Below are 17,644 nucleotides of genomic sequence, written 5' to 3'. Positions count from 1 at the left end.
GGTTTACAGTTGTGCCATACTCCTTCCATTTCTGAATGATCGAACAGTGTTCTGTGGGATCTTCAAGGCTTTGGAAATCTTTTTGTAGCCTAAGCCTGCTTTAAATTTCTCAATAACTTTATCCCTGACCTGTCTGGTGTGTTCTTTGGACTTCATTGTGTTGTTGCTCCCAATATTTTCTTAGACAACCTCTGAGCCCATCACAGAGCAGCTGTATTTGTACTGACATTAGATTACACACAGGTGCACTCTATTTAGTCATTAGCACTCATCAGGCAATGTTTATGGGCAACTGACAGCACTCAGACCAAAGGGGGATGAATAATTACGCAAACCCCACTTTGCAGTTATTTATTTGTAAAAAAAAAAAAAGTTTGGAATCATGTAGGATTTTCGTTCCACTTCTCACGTGTACACCATTTTGTATTGGTCTTTCACGTGGAATTCCAATAAAATTGATTCAGGTTTGTGGCCGTAATATGACAAAATGTGGAAAATTTCAAGGGGGCCGTATACTTTTGCAAACCACTGTAGGTTGTAGTAATAACTACACCCACAGTATTTGGCTAATTACAATGTTTAAAGAGACACTGAAGCGGAAAAAAAAAGATGATATTATGACTTGTATGTGTAGTACAGCTAAGAAATAAAACATTAAGATCAGATACATCAGTCTAATTGTTTCCAGTACAGGAAGAGTTAAGAAACTCCAGTTGTTATCTCTATGCAAAAAAGCTATTAACTCTCAGACCAAGTTTAGTCTTGGAGAAGGCTGTTATCTGACTTTTATTATCTCAAGTGTTATTGTACTGTTTACTTTTCCTCTGCTAGAGGAGGCTTCATTACTTCACAGACTGCTCTGAAAGACTCATTTTGAATGCTGAGTGTTGTGTAATCTGCACATATGATAGAATAATGCAATGTTAGAAAAAACACTATATACCTGAAAATAAAAGTATGAGAATTTTTTATTTGCTGCTAATCTTCTAGTAATTATTCATAGTACACAACCAATTCACTAGATCATATTTTTTTTTTTTTCGCTTCAGTGTCTCTTTAAAGTTGTAGAAGGAGCTGTGACGGGAGAATTGTTCCCCATGAGGTTTCCAGGTGGTTCACCTCAACCATACTAGCTCCATTAGGGTTTAGCTACAGATCAAAATAAGGATTTAAATGGATTTGATAAACTGCACCAGATTACAGCAGGGCTGTGGAGTCGGTACAAAAATCTTTCGACTCCTCAATTTATGAAACCACTGACTCCAATTCCAACTCCGGGTACCCAAAATGGCTCTAACTCCTTCGACTCTGACTAGTTAAGGTGCGTACACACATGCGACTATAGTCGTTTGTAACGATCGTTCCCCGATCTTTACCAACGACGATCGTTACAAAAAACGAACCACCGACTATTAAGGCAAACGACGAACGAGCCAAATCGCTACAAAAGGAAGTTCTGTCTCGGCGGATTTTAACCAACGACGATCGTTTGCAAAAGTAGTACATCGTTGGAAACGGTCGTTCGTACTAGGCTTGACATGCGCATTTCACTATTTCTCCGTGAAACTTCTCATTTTTATGCGCAGGCACAATAGTTGCTTTACGTGATGTAACGTTCGTTCTAACGATCAGATCGTTACACACCTTTTAAAACTAACTTTACTTAGGTCGTTCTTTCATCAATTAAAAGTTCGTTCGTCGTTCTCAACGAACGATCATTGTCGCATGTGTGTACGTAGCATCAGTCTAATACTTAACAGGGCTGTGGATTTTGTACAAAAATCATCCGACTCCTGAGTTTATGAAATCAACAACTCCGGTTGCCCAAATTTACCCCGACTCCAATTCCGACTCCACAGCCCTGGATTACAGGCCAGTTCTATTTTAATTTGACGTAATTAGAGACAATCAAAAAATTCATCTAATTTGTAAATTCAGGTTTCACAGGAACTGGGTCTGGTGCTAGTTTACTTAAAGGACATCCGAGGTGAAAATAAACTGATGAGAAAAACAATTGTATATATCCTCCTTCTCCTAAAAATGACTTTTTAGATACCCCATGGTTTTATTTTATACTTAAATCTAGTTTTTAAAGCGGAATGGAACCCAGCGTTTCTACTTTGCTCTAATAGATTATTATATACAATCAGCATTTTTTTTTTACTAGAACTGCATTCAAAGGGTTAACACAGGCTTTAGAAGCTTCCCTGCCTGCAGAGCTGGCCGCTTCCGAACTTTACATAATGTTATCTTGTGTTTAATTGTGTCAAGTAAGAAATGTAAACAAAGCCTTCTCTCACACTGCAGGGTCCCCTGAACAAAGTCAGACAAGCATAAATGCTTTCTGATTAAGTTAGAGGATGAATAAAGCAGTTATAAATAAAATGCAAAGTCAGCTCTCAGAGTAAAATAAGTGTACTTTAGGAACGTATAATTTCTAAATGAATAATAACACTTATGCACAAAAGCAAATATGCTAACCGTATGGCATATAAAAAGTAGGAAAACATGTTTTTATTGAATATTATGTCAGGGTTTTATACCGCTTTAAGTTTCGACTGGTTCATGGTCTCTGTTCATGAACTATTGATCCTTTTTATCTCTTTCCTGCTCTCAGAAGCCATTTACTCACAGGAAAGTGTTTTACATGGCTGCAATTACATATAGGTGAGGGTAAGGCCACGTTCACATCATGAAACGCGGATGGCTGTGCGTTCGCAACGCAACACGTACAAACGCACGCCATCTGCGTTTCTATGCGTTGCATGGCTGATCCATTCACTGAAAGTGAATTGGTCAGCCGTGCGTTTTGTTAAAAATGCGTGCAGCATACGTTCCCGGACCGCACTGGTCCGGATGCATGCAGTGTGAACATCAGACAGTGCAGTCTATGCACTTTCTGATGATGTGCGTGTCGGCCTCCTGCACGCATTTCCAAAATCCGGATGGCAATGCGTGCAGTGTGAACAGGGCCTAATACTCTAGTCCGACCCAGTCCTGATCCGGACAGAAACTGTCACTTGCATACTTGATGTTTAACTCTTTCAGGCATAGAAAAAAAAAAAAGGAACTCAGCATAGTCATTTGTGTGCTTGGCACTGTACATACACGTCTATCTCATAATGTTACATGTAACCTCTGTTATCCTTTAAGTGGACCCAGCAGGAAACCTCATAGGAAAATTATTCTAAAGTAATTGAGTGAATAGAACCTTCGCAAACTTTTAGATTTCAGGCCTGGAGTCCACTAAAAAGCGCTATCGCAATCGCTAGTGATTTGTGATAGCGTTTTGCAAGTGATTTTTGGTAGCCTTTTCCCTGCTCCTATACGATTCATTAGAATGGAAACGCTCCCAAAATGCTGCATGTCTTGGGATTTCCTTAATCACAATCACTCTAATGGAATTTTTACCATCCATTTACATTGGTAGAGCGTTGAGTGAAAGCACTCCCTAAACGCTCAAAAAAATAATTATAAATGCTCTAGTGGGTTCCAGGCCTCAGAAAGGTTGCCGTACACAAAGCTAACACTATGCGGCCAATCACAGCACTTCGTGCTGTAGAGCAGCGTTCCCCAACCCTGTCCTCAAAGCCCACCAACAGTGCATGTTTTGTGGAAATCCACAGAGGTAGTTAATCAGCTCTGCTGAGACACTAATTACCTCACCTGTGCATGTTTGTGGTTTTCTGCAAAACATGTACTGTTGGGGAACTCTGCTGTAGAGGGTTGCTGTGATTGGAGAACTGTTCCTTATGAAATTTCCAGCTGGGTCCCCTCAGCTAGACTATAATTTGCAGTGACTGAACAAGAACACAGTGCAAATAAGATACATGAGCTTCTGATCCCCCGGAAGCTGTTTTTTACAATATGTCAATTAATCATTACGTGTACAGCAAGAAACCTCATAGGGAACAGTTCTCCAATCATGACACAGAGCATTGTGATTGGGCGATTAGTGTGGGCATAATTTACTACATCCTATCTAAAACCTAAAATATCAAGAGGGTGCTGTCCACCCTATCACGTTAGGCCGAATTTCCCTTTGAAGTTTCCCTAAAGCAGACTAGAACCCAAAAGGCTTTAAATAACAAGACAAGATACAGAACATTTATATTGCTCTTTTCTCCTGGCCAGCTCAAAGCACCAGAGCTGCAGCCACTAGGACACACTCCACAGGCAGTAGCAGCGTTAGGGAGTCTTGCCCAAAGTCTTCTACTGAATAGGTACTGGCTTACTGAACAGGAAGAACCAACCAAGACTGAATAGCAAAATCAGACTTTAAAGAGAATCTGTACTGTCCGATTTGTACAATAAAAAGCATACCAATCGAGTCACTGTGATCCCCTGGATCCCTCTTTGCCGTTTCCGCTGCTCCCCCACCTCGATCCTGGCATTCAATTGCCAGTTTTAGGCAGTGCTTACAAACAAAAAACATGGCCGCCAACCAGGAAGGTGTAGGTGTGTGTGTGTGTGTGTGTGTGTGTATATGTGTATATATATATATATATGTATATGTATATATGTATATGTATATATGTATATATGTATATGTATATATGTATATGTATATATGTATATGTGTATATATGTATATGTATGTATATATATATGTATATATGTATATGTGTATATGTATATATATATGTATATATATATATATATATATATATATATATATATATATATATATATATATATATATATATATATATATATATATATATATATATATATATATATATATATATATATATATATATATATATATATATATATATATAGATAGTATACTACAAGTTTCTATTACATAGTGAATTCAGTGAAGGACTCTCTGGGCTGGAACCCACAGGAGCGCTTTTGGCAGCACTGTGATACGCTAGCAGTTTGCCAAAACGCTGGGCTAATGTTAATGGATGGGGCAACTTCCACAGGAGCGTTTGCGTTTCCCAGAAACGCAAACGCAGGACCTGCAGCATTTTGGGAGCGTTAGCGCTTCAATGTAAAGTATTGAAAACGCTAGCAGAAACGCTCAGCAAAACCTAAACTGAGCGGTTTTGCTAGCGTTTTGCGGTTCAGCACACTAACAAAATTAAAAATAATTCACAGGACCAATCAGGATAAAAACGCGAAACGCAAAACGCTACACAACCGCTGAGGAAAAAAATACACTGTTGCAAAACGCGACCGAAAACTCGCATGAATCCGCTTGCAAACCGCTCAGGCAAAACGCTAGCGGTTGCGTTTTGCGTTTGCGGATTTCAGTGGGTTCCAGGCCTCACAGTTCTCAGCATGGGCAGCTGCCTCGCCCCTCAGACATGCTGAAATTGAGAGCACAGACCTGTCTATGACTAATAAACAAAGCACACACACAGAGCCTGCAGGGGGTGTGCATAACTTCTCCCTATCACAGAAGAGGCAGTGCATTCCTCTCTGGGTAGCAAAGCTTGACAAAGAAAAGATTAGCTATATTGCAGAGACAGTGCAACTAGAAAAGGCTGCAGTAATCCAGAGAACATTAGAACATGTATAGGATAGAAGAAATAAGGCTGAAAATTTTGTTACAGAGTCTCTTTAAAGAGAATCTGTATTGTTAAAATCACACAAAAGTAAACATATCAGTGTGTTAGGGGACATCTCCTATTACCCTCTGTCACAATTTCGCTGCTCCCCGCCGCATTAAAAGTAGTCAAAAACAGTTTTAAAAAGTTTGTTTGTAAACAAACAAAATGGCCACCAAAACAGGAAGTAGGTTGATGTACAGTATGTCCACACATAGAAAATACATCCATACACAATCAGGCTGTATACAGCCTTCCTTTTGAATCTCAAGAAATCATTTGTGTGTTTCTTTCCCCCTGCAGCTCACTGAAGAGTTACAAGCTGATTGTTTGTTTACTCTTGCAGACAGCTCTGCCCGGTTGTCTGTAATTCTGCAGTATGTGACTCATCAGTATGTGAACAGAGGATTTATCCAGCTTGTAAAAGATAAGAGAGCAGAGAAAAGCTGGCTAATGTAAATAACACACACACACAGAGGAGTGTGCATAGAGGGGGCATGCATAGCAGATCACACTGAAGAGTTGGCAGCCTTCCAGGCACAGGAGACAAGTCCGACAGGGGAAAGATAAGCTGATTTATTACAGAGATGGTGATAGTATAAAGTGCTGCAGTAAGCCAGAGCCAGGGCCGGCCCGCCCATGAGGCGGGGTGAGGCGGGTTCCTCAGGCGGCAGGAAGTGGAGGGGCGGCACCAGATGAAGTGGCTGTGACTGAGCGGGGGGAGCCAGAGCCGCGGTGAGGGCAGCCCGACCTCTCCCTCCCTCTCCCTGGGCCGCCCTCCATGCTCCCCCCTCGGACTTTAGGCAGCAGAGTTAGCGCGCAGGGAAGCGCTGCTGTACACAGCCTGTTACTCACCTCCCTGGATCCGATCGCCGCTCCCGCCCTGCTGGTCTCCTCTCTGCCTAGCCGGCTGATACACACGCGGCTGCTTCCTGTGTAAACAGGAAGCAGCGTGTGTAATGTATCAGCGGCTACATTGCAGAGAGGAGACCAGCAGGGCGGGAGCAGCGATCGGATCCAGGGAGGTGAGTAACAGGCTGTGTACAGCAGCGCTTCCCTGCGCGCTAACTCTGCTGCCTAAAGTCCGAGGGGGGAGCATGGAGGGCGGCCCGGGGAGAGGGAGGGAGAGGTCGGGCTGCCCTCCCCGCGGCTCCGGCTCCCCCCTCCGCCATTATGAGGGGGCACCTACCTAGGCAAGCTACCTATCTATACTATACTGGGGGGCACCTACCTAATCTAACCTGTTTTGGGGGCAGCTACCTATATATCCTATACTGGGGGGCACCTACCTAATCTAACCTGTTTTGGGGGCAGCTACCTATCTATCCTATACTGGGGGGCACCTACCTAATCTAACCTGTTTTGGGGGCAGCTACCTATCTATCCTATACTGGGGGGCACCTACCTAATCTAACCTGTACTAGGGGCAGCTACCTATCTATCCTATACTGGGGGGCACCTACCTAATCTAACCTGTACTAGGGGCAGCTACCTATCTATCCTATACTGGGGGGCACCTACCTAATCTAACCTATACTGGGGGCCAGCTACCTATCTATCCTATACTGGGGGGCAGCTACCTATCTAACCTATACTGGGGGGCAGCTACCTATCTAACCTATACTGGGGGGCAGCTACCTATCTAACCTATACTGGGGGCAGCTACCTGTCTATCCTATACTGGGAGGCACCTACCTAATCTAACCTGTACTGGGGGCAGCTACCTATCTATCCTATACTGGGGGGCACCTACCTAATCTAACCTGTACTGGGGGCAGCTACCTATCTATCCTATACTGGGGGGCACCTACCTAATCTAACCTGTACTGGGGGGCAGCTACCTATCTAACCTATACTGGGGGGCAGCTACCTATCTAACCTATGCTGGGGGGCAGCTACCTGTCTAACCTATGCTGGGGGCAGCTACCTATCTAATCTATACTGGGGGCACCTACCTAATCTAACCTGTACTGGGGGCACCTACCTAATCTAACCTATACTGAAGGGCAGCGACCTAATCTAACCTATACTGGGGGGAAGCTACCTATCTAACCTATACTGGGGGCACTTATCTAACCTGTATTGGGGGCACCTACCTACCTAGCTAATACAGGTGGCAACTATACTGGCTACCTATACTGGGGGCACCTACCTAACTAACCTATACTGGGGGTACCTACCTATCTAACCTATGCTGGGGGCAACTATACTGGCTACCTATATTGGAGGCACCTACCTAGCTAACCTGTACTGGGGGCACCTACTTATCTAACTTATACCGGGGGGGGGGGGGTGCCTGCCTATCTAACATACTGGGGGCAACTATACTGGCTACCTATACTGGAGGCAACTACCTGGCTAACCTATACTGGGGGCAACTTTACTGGCTCACCCATGCCTGGCCACCTATACTCGGGGGGGACCTGTAGCTGGTTACCTATACCGGGGGGGGGGGGGGCGCAATTTTTACACCCTCACCCTGAGTGCATTTTAGCCTAGAAACTGCACTGTTGCCGCCGGCCTCCGAGTCCGATGACTGAGCTCTGCGGCCTCTCCTGTCTCCTCCAAGGCTGCATGCTGGTGACGCTGCCTAGTGCCTAAGCCTGCTGATTTGATGGCGGTGGCTGCCGCCCGCTCTGCTGCCCTGGCTGCGGCTGATTGTCACGGTCAGTCACTGAGCAGCGAGCGCCGCCGACGTGACGATGATGATGATAAGGCTGGCTGGCTGCCGCCGGCCGCCGCTCATGTTATGTAGAAATATTGGGGGGGGGGCGCCTTTACGATCTTTGCCTCAGGCAGCAGAAAGTCCAGGACCGGCCCTGGCCAGAGCACATTATAATGGTAGAAAACACAATGACATTTTTGTTACAGAGTCCCTTTAAAAAAGCCACAGTTACCTGAACCTTTCCTGTCCGGCTGTGTCCCAGATCTGTAGCTTGATCCGCTTGCCGGGTTCAATTTCTACTAGCCGGGAGAAGAAATCCACCCCTACTGTTGGGTCGGAGACTTGGGCAAAGCGGCCTTCTGTGAACCTTCGGATCAGACATGATTTTCCCACAGTGGAGTCCCCAATCACTATTAGACGAAACTGGTACAACCAGATTGCTTCCATTGTTCCTAATTCAATTAAACACGTCCTAGGGAACAGTATTCTTCAAAATCAGCAAAAATCAGCAGGTGTATCAGAATCCAACTTTCAAAACTCTGTCCTTTTTATCTGTATTTTTGGCTTTTTAATAGACTAAGTTTCAAGTGCTGCTGAGAGATTCCATCTATATAGCAAAGTTAACACGGAGATATGGAATATTTTGGAAATAACTTTTTAAGCCAACTTGCACAGGCAATCTGGGCTATCAAATTCTTCTTGACAGATGAGTACCAATGTCAGGTAGGCCCAGCCTGAAGGTGAGCATACAGCCAATCCCCAGCTAGCAGAGCCTCTGTGAATGGGATAGCAGATATTACTATGCAGTCCAAAATATAGCAAAGGGTCAGTGAATGGGATAGCAATACTGATATTTTGAAGTTTAAGACAGTAGCAGAGCTTGTGTAAATACCAGTGTAGGTATTATCATACAGCCCTAGCAAGTTACAGGGACGCTGTTCACAGGAGAGGCACTAGTGACCATACAACAAGTTTGTTGCTACTAAGAACTTCCGGGGTGCAGTCCTAAAGACAGCCTGCAGGGGCCGTCGGAGAAACGAGCACAAAATCGCTTAGGATAAGGTGTCAAGTGAGGGGAGGAAAGAAGCAGAGGGTAGGTGTGCGTTAAGTACAGAGCTCAGCCATATTTATAATTAAGGAAACTCGGCTTCCTGTTCACAGATGGGGAGGGGGTTGATGCAAAGGTTATACAGCTCAATCTTGTAAAGGCACACTGGCTGTGCACAGGCCTTGAATAAAGGAAAGTCACCCCAGCGAGCAGGAGAGTAGATGCTGGAAGCTGCCACACTGGATGCTCTTAGGCACTTAGCAGAGCTGTGTCTGCCAATGAAAGGGAGGAGGGGGGTGGCAGGCAGGCCTGGGCCTTGCACTAGCAGGTGCTGAGGCTGATGTGGACAATGCTTGGGCAGGCCGGGGACAAGGCACTCAGAGGCCCATACGCGATATGCAGAGCTGTGCAGGATGGAAGGCCAGAGAAGTCACCTACCTCCCACCGGAGGGTGCTCGGAAGATGCCCTCTCCTACACGGGGAGGAGTAAGGGCGGGCTCCAGCACACGCAATGCTCCATCATCAGCTCTCTATGCACCTTCCAGCCCAGAGTCTATCTGATTTATGCCGTCTGTGGCTTCCGGACAGACACTATGCACATGCATGGGCTGCGCTGCCACGAAATGTCAGGTGATGGGCAGCCAGCGGGGCAGGACGGGAATCAGCCTATGTGTCGCTGCTCGGGAGACGATGGAGAGTACATGCTGCCACCCGCGGTGCCCGTACAGCTAGGAGCTTCTGGCCGCTGTAAGGTGGAGAGAGGATGCACGGAGGATGCTGACCGGGATCACAGAGCTGATGAAATGGCAGCAACATCAGCACCAAACACTCTGACTCATCATTGGCATCAGCAGCTGCCGTAATCACTTCCCTACTGGAGCTAGACCAGCCCCTACCGCATTCCTCCGAGCCGCAGAGCACTCTGCCTGTTGGCTTATAATGGAATAAGCTGCCACCGACAAAGGTTTAACCTGGCTGAGAATCTGAGTGCTGTAACTTGCTGCTCTGCAACAGCTACATACGTCTCCCTCTTATAATTAAAGAAAGAAATAGATATGTAGTGCAGGAGTTAGGCACTCGTTAAAAATAATAGGTAATGGAAACCGAGGATTCTTTTAATAATAATGCAAATGAGTAGATTTTGTCAATTGACAACCTACATGGTGGAAAAACCTAAATAAAATCAATACTAAGGCCTTGTTCACATTGCGTTCAGTTCGCGTGTCCGCCCGTGTTGTGCCGTTTTTGAGGCATCTTTGTTTCTCCGATTCCCAGCGCTTGGGTGGGCGATTCGTTTTTGTGCTTAGCAGTTTTCGAAGCGTTTTTTTCTGAGGGGTTTTGTAATTCACTCCCTGACGCAAGTCAGGAAGTGAACTCCTTGACCCGGAAAATAATAAATACAATGTATTTATTTTTAAAAACAAGAATGCAGTCGCTAAACAAAGCGATTTTGTGAGCGTGTTGCGTTTCTCCTATACTTTCCATTGAGGCGGAATCGCCTCAAAAATGGTGCACGCACGACTTTACTGAACGGATAGTGCACGTCCCGCGTTGATATGAACCTTCTCATACACATTCATTGCACAAGCGTTTCGCGGGCAGTTTTAAAAATCACCTGCGTGTAAAAAAAAAAAAAATACCTGCAGTGTGAACTAGCCCTTTTCCTGGTTCACATTAGCGTTAAAAAGCAGACCGGGAACGGAACGGATACTGTACAAATGGAACATATGCAAACGGATCCAATGTTAACCTATGGAACCATTCACAAGCGTCCGTTCTAAAGGATCCGTTGTGTATGTGCCGCTGAATGGAACGCAACTTTGCTGCAGCACCTAATATCTCTGGACCGCTGAGCCCAGCGGACCGAAAACGGAAGATGAAACCCTGCATTGGGGGCAATAGGAGAACAGAACGTTTCTTCACATTAGTGAAGAAACGGACCATTCGGAAGACTAATACACTGGGGGGGTGGGGGTCAGGGGGGGATATGGGGACGCTCCACTGGGGGTGGGGGATCTGGGGGGGATTGTGTACGATGAGGGAGGGAGGGTTTCTTACCAGGCTTCCATCTTCTTCCCCTATTGCGTCCCCCATCGCGTCATGTGACTACCAAACTTCTTCCTTCTGGGTTGGAGGAAGTGTGGTAGTCATGTGAAGCAACGTGAAACGCAAGGAGGAAGACAGAAGCCTGATAAGTTAACCCTCCATCACCCGCCCGCTCAGGTGCACGGATTGAAGTGAAAACAGATCCGATTGACCGGTGATCAGATCCCTTTTCACGGATCCTTTAGCCAGTGTGAACGAAGCCTTACGGATCTGGTAAAAGGGAAACCAGATCCACATTACTGGTTCCATTTGGCTTTAAAATTCTATGTGAACCAGGCATTAAAGGGAATCTGAAATGAAAATAAACTTTTGCAATAATGATTTGTATGTGTAGTACAGCTAAGAAATAAAACATTAGCAGCAGAGATATGTCTAATATTGTTTCCAGTACAGGAAGAGCTAAGAAACTCCAGTTGTTAACTATGCAAAAGGGGCATTGAGCTCCACGACTTTCAAGGTGGCAGAGAGCTCTGTCTTCTGAAGCTTATTATCTCAAGTGTCAGTCACTGTATTTTGTTGTTGTTTTTTCTGTAGAGGAAAGTTCAAAAGTTCACTAGCCTGCTCTGTAAAATCCTTTAGAATGCTGAGTAGTGTGTAAACTGCAAATATTAGAGAATGATGCAATGTTATACAAAAAAAAAACTAACCTAAAATAAAAAAAAGAGAATATTTTCTTTGCTACTAATGTTCTAGTAATTATCCATACTATACAACGGATTCATTATATCATAATTTTTGTTTCGCTTCAGTGTCACTTTAATGGTAGTGACAAGATCAGGTTGCCTAGATAAATTTGCACAAAGGGAACTCAGCAGGGAGCTTGGCGCTAGTCTACTTAAGGGGACTCAGCAGGAAATCTCATAGGGAAATTCAGCTAATGTGGTTGGGTGGACAGCATCCTCTTGAACTGCTAGGTTTCCGATAGGTTGTAGTAAACTATGCCTACACTATTTGGCCAATCACAACACTTTACTGAATTGGAAAACGTTTTCTGTGAAGTTTCCCTCTAGGTCCCCTTAAGTAGGCTATTGCCAGGAGCTTTTACAAACATCTAGGATAACGAAAGGTTATTATGTGAATTTTACTAGGTTCACTTGTTTCTAATTGTTCATGTAATCCTAGATAAGTTCAGTGATACCGAGAACAGAGGTCTGTTGAGGCCAGAGCTTCCCTGTCAAGAAGTCTTAGGTTGCGTTCACAGTGGTGCATTGCAGTGTGGCATAAAGGCCTGGAACCCACTAGCAGCACTTTTCTGAGCCTTTTGTAAGGGCTTGTGATTTGAAAAGCTCTATCTAATTTAATGCTATGTGTGTGATCCCACTTGAGCGATGTGATTTTATAAAAAATCCCCCGTAGCCTTACATTAGCAAGAGCTTTACAAATCACAAGCGCTTAGAAAAGCGCTGCTAGAGGGTCCCAGCCCTATCAGCCGCATTGTAACGTGGCTGTAATGCACCACCTATGCAATATTCAGTGTGGTGTGTGCGTTGTGGTAAAGCGCTGCTAGTGGGTCCCAGCCCTATCAGCCGCATTGTAACGTGGCTGTAATGCACCACCTATGCAATGTTCAGTGTGGTGTGTGCGTTGCGGTATAATTGCATGTACCACTGTAATGTATTGTTGCCACAAAATGTGCATGTTACTGTAACAGATAAAAGGGCTTGATTCACAAAGCCGTGATAAATGCTATCACAGCCGTGATAAGCTCAGCGCACAGACAGGTTTGCGCGCTTAATAGTAAAGGTTTGCCCGCATTAACTCCCCTGTTCACGCACTAATCCATATGTTAGCACGTGAACGGGAAAGTTAATGCGTGCAAACCTTTACTGTTAAGCGTGCAAAGCTGAGCTTATCACGGCTGTGATAGCGTTTATCATGGCTTTGTGAATCAAGCCCAAAAAGTGAAGAATGATTTTGCATTGACTGTATGTATGCAATGCAGTGCGGTGATAGTGTGCAACACAGTTTTTACATTGTCGTTCCAGTTGTTACCGATAATGAACCGCAACTCCCCCTGTGAACCTAGCCTCTTTCTTATTTTCACTGAAGATAGTCCATTATGACTTTGGCTGTGTGTTTTGGGGTTATTGGCCTACTGCAGAAGGAATTCAGCACAAATAAGACACCTCCTCTGATAGTGTTGTGCAACATGTGAGTATCAGCCTAGTACTGCATGGCATACTGTATAAATATATTCATGTACTTATTGGCACCAAGGCAACCAGTAATTCTGAGTGAATGCCCAGGTCCATTTTTAGAACTGTAGCCCATACCTGCAAGGAACCTCCACATTGCTTCACTGTTGCCTGCAGGTAGTCATCCTTGTACTGTCCTCCAGTGTTTCAAATGTAGGCTCGCTCGTGGGGCAGTTTTTAAGCAAAGGCATTCCAGGCTATTGCCTGGAGTGCCATTGGTCCTGGGGGCGCCAGGCCCCTGATTAAGCCCTGTCCCTGAACTAAGCCCCACCACTGAATTAATCCCCGCCTCCTGAATGAAGCCACACCCCAACGGGAGTTTGTGCCTCCTACTGTCCCCCTTTGTGCCTCATGTTCCCTTGTGCCTCATTCAGTCTCCCGTGCCACCTCTGCTCCCCTGAGCAACCTCTGTCCCTCTGAGCATCTCTCTGTGCCTCCCTCTGTCCCCCTGTGCCTCCTTCTGTTCTCCTTCAGTCTCCTTGTGTTACCTCTGCACCCCCCGATACATCCCCCTATCCCTGTTTGTGCTTCCTTGTGTTCCCCTTTGTGCCTCCTTCTGCCCCGCCCCTGCTCGCTCTGCCCACCTGTGCATCTCTCTGTCCCACTGTGCCTCCCTCTGCCCCCGTCCCACTCCTGCGCTCCCCCAGCCCAGTGTGTAAGTGCAGAGTATAGCACAGCAGGACCTGTGCTCTCACCTCCCCACCAGAGTCCAGCGCTGTGCTTGTGCGACTATCCTGCCTGTCTCCTGCTCCCTCTAGTGCTGGCACCTCACTCTCCTTATGTAATCATGCTACATGAGGTAGGAAATGCTGGGCAATAGGGCAGTGAGTGGATAGGCAGAAGCACAGCACTGGACTCCAGCAGAGAGTTGTGAGCATAGCTTCTGCTGCGCTATACTCTGCATTTACACACTGGGCTGGGGGAGTGCAGGAAGGGAGTGCACAATGAAACGCAACAAGCATTTTGTTTGCATCTCCCTGTATTATGCATCCATCCTATATGGCACATGGTCTATATTCTCTAGTGTGGGGTCTTTTCTTGGGGGGAGGAGGGGTAACACAGGACTTCTTGCCTAGGGTGACAAAAAGGCTAGAAATAGCCCTGCTTTTCAATCCTGAGCACATGCTGCCATTTTATTTTATCTTTACAAAACCGTTGTTTTTCATGCATAACCAACTTGTTGAACTTTTTCTACAGTAAATATTATCTGCAAGTCTTCCACGAAGGCCATGTGTGACCAAATCGTTCCACACTATAGCTGGATGTTCCAGGGTTCCTCTGGGTTCTTCCAGGTCTGAGATGAGGGTGTTTCTCCTGAATGTCAAAGTAAGTCAAGTTCTACCACTCATGTGACTGCATAAACCTTTAAAGCTTTTGATGCACAATAGCACCTTGCTGTAACTTCTGAAGTTGAGTAGCTTGGGAGACTTTGTGTTCCTAGACTAAGGTGCTTATTACGCTAAGCAACATAAATCATTTTTACAGATGTACATAGATGAAAAACCGTAATAACAGAGATAATAAACTCAAATGGTAGCCTGCAATACACACACTGTTGTTGGTTTTATCAAATTCCTAAGGTGATGGGACTTAACCTCCCTGGTATTCAATTTCCCCATGATTTCTGTGCAAAAAGTGATCCAATTAATTTTTATAACCTTTTCTTCCCTCTAACATAACAAAATGTGTCAAGCAAGGGTCTAGTATACAGTGCAGGAGTGTATTGACGTGTATGCACATCAATACTGTTCACAGCAATACTGCTAGGGAGGTTAATTGTTGCCATAAAACAGGAAGTTAGGGTGCGTAAACACATCCAATACGGATCGGCCACTTGTAGTATGAGGGCAAATAGATTTTGAATACTATGAACTGGTTCCGTATGTCAGCGCTTATACTACATTGAAGTGGTAAGATTGGTCAATCAAAATTGGATGTGTTTATGCACCCCTAGACTTTTTCACTTGGTTATTATTCTAACCCGCCCCCAAAATTTTTGCTTTTCACTTCAACTTACAGTAGAGTCTCACTTATCCATCACAGGTGGGGGATTGCCTAATGCCAGATATGTGTTCTTGCCGGTTGCTCCTGAAGTCAAGCAACCAGATAAAATTAACACTAACCTCTCCCTGGATAAAAGGCAGAGTGGCGCACGGTGGAAGTGACTTAGGAATCCCCCGGGCACTAGTCTGCTTCATTCCGGTAGCTCCCAGTGGCTTTGCGGGCATCCTCTGTGCACTGCTCCAATGCGTCAAGTAGGCCACAAAGCAGCTGGATGCTACAGGAGTGAAGAAAACCGGCGCCCAGAGGATTCCTAAGTCACTTCCGCTGTGCGCCAGTCTGCGAACATGGGTAGGAACGCCCACCCCCATCTCTATCCCACCAAACGTGCCGGTTAGTTGAGACTGCCAGATACCTGAGTTACGGATAACCGGGACTTTACTGTACTTGCTGCCTATTCAGATAATATGCTTTCAAAACAAACTATTTCCACCATGAAAAATCAGTAAAGGAAGTTAGATGTCTGAAGCTGCTCTTATAACGAGACTTTATTGGCAATATTTTCTCTTTAACCACAATTGGCATCTAACGTTGAGGGAACAATAGCCTTCTGTTCTGTAATACAGGAATTAAAATGGTTCAAACAAAGGTTTATTATGAAACTCTAGAGGATCAGCTTATTATGAGAACATGGAATTTCTTCTTTTCACACTGTTTCAGTGCACAGCTACAGATATAATTGAAGTGAAAAAGACAGACATAAAATTAATATCTATACATTTTTTTTCTATCAGGTCAGAAAGGTTGAATTTAGATTGAGGCTAGGTTTACAGCGAAAGCGCTGCATCAGCACATCAGTCACTGGCCAGATGTGGGGCAACTGGCCAGTCAGGGGCAACTTTCCATTGCCATAGCACCCCCAGAACTCCCCTATGAAGTTTGGGGAAGCCCAGCAGATGGAGGGGAGAGGACTAGTAGCAGCCAGCCCAGTGAGACAGTCTCCGCTTGCCCCCAGTGTTGAAGCTTCCTCTTCCCCTCCATAATCAGCTGCAACTGTATATCTCTCTGCAGTCGGCATTTCCTATCAGGAGTCCCCGGTACCACGCCCACTTGCCAGTGCATGGACACACCCATTTCAGCAGCTACCCTGCTAGTGAATCCAGCACCTGCATAGCACCCCTCAATAAAAATAAATCCTGGAGCTGCCCCTGATGGCAGTGCATGCGTTGCAGCACATAATGCACTTCTGCATGCATTTTCAGCACACACCAGATCCATTGCCATGAGTGTGCTCAGAAACTGATCTACTGGTGCAGCGATGTCACTGTAAACCTAACCTTGACACTCTTATACTGTAATACAGCTTAATTTCACGAGTAAACTGTTTGCCTGTTACCAGAAGCATAATGTTGCACATGTTCTGTGATAGAGGTGCAGGTTAGAACCACAATGTAGCCCACAGTATTGGTTTTAAAGGGAACCTGAAGTGAGGGAATACAGACGCTGCCATCTTTATTGACATTTAGACAATGCTGGTTTCCTGGTTGTCATGCTGTGCTTTTGGCTTTAGTTGTTTGAGTCACACACCCGCAACAAGCATGCAGCCAGTGGATTCAAGGCATCTGATCTGCATGCTCATTTTGGGCCAGTGACCCAAATATTAAAGGCAGTAGATCACAGCACAGAAGTTGTGTAGCGAGCATTGTTTTATAAGGGAATGAAGATGTCGGCCTCGGTTTAATGAGTACCTGAAGTGAGAGGAATACAGAGAAGGTACACAGACCTATAGCTTGGTTGGTTTCCAACTTTAAAATGAGCATGATAATGTACACTGCCTTAGAGCACAGCTAAAAACAAAAGACCTTTATCTACTAGCAAAAACACACACACACACACACACACACACACACACACTCTCTCTCTCTCTCTCTCTCTCTCTCTCTCTCTCTCTCTCTCTCTCTCTCTCTCTCACACTTTGTTATTTAGGATTTATATAGCACCAGTATCATGTCTGAGTCTGTTAGGCCTGTGACCCCTTTGGAATCACTGCAGCACCTTTAAATGAACTCAA

General features: G+C 45.1%; 1 protein-coding gene and 1 long non-coding RNA gene across 2 annotated transcripts in view; one reads left to right on the top strand and one right to left on the bottom strand.

Moving 5' to 3' along the window:
• Positions 1-10,130, bottom strand: part of RAB39B (RAB39B, member RAS oncogene family) — a 32,483-nt gene extending 22,353 nt beyond the window's left edge. The window contains exons 1-2 of the mRNA XM_068251152.1: positions 9,710-10,130; positions 8,456-8,998 (exon numbers count right to left, since the gene is read on the bottom strand). Of these exons, the coding sequence (XP_068107253.1) occupies positions 8,456-8,670 (215 nt within the window). The 5' untranslated portion in view covers positions 8,671-8,998; positions 9,710-10,130. The remainder of the gene's footprint in view (positions 1-8,455; positions 8,999-9,709) is intronic.
• LOC137529140 (uncharacterized) overlaps positions 9,228-17,644 on the top strand; it is a 45,932-nt gene continuing 37,515 nt past the window's right edge. Inside the window, exons 1-3 of the long non-coding RNA XR_011023590.1 lie at positions 9,228-9,316; positions 13,363-13,528; positions 14,770-14,898. This is a non-coding gene — a long non-coding RNA (uncharacterized lncRNA). The remainder of the gene's footprint in view (positions 9,317-13,362; positions 13,529-14,769; positions 14,899-17,644) is intronic.

This window comes from Hyperolius riggenbachi, chromosome 8 (genome assembly GCF_040937935.1).
Source record: "Hyperolius riggenbachi isolate aHypRig1 chromosome 8, aHypRig1.pri, whole genome shotgun sequence".
NCBI lineage: Eukaryota > Metazoa > Chordata > Amphibia > Anura > Hyperoliidae > Hyperolius > Hyperolius riggenbachi.
This window is presented reverse-complemented; position numbering and strand designations above follow the sequence as displayed.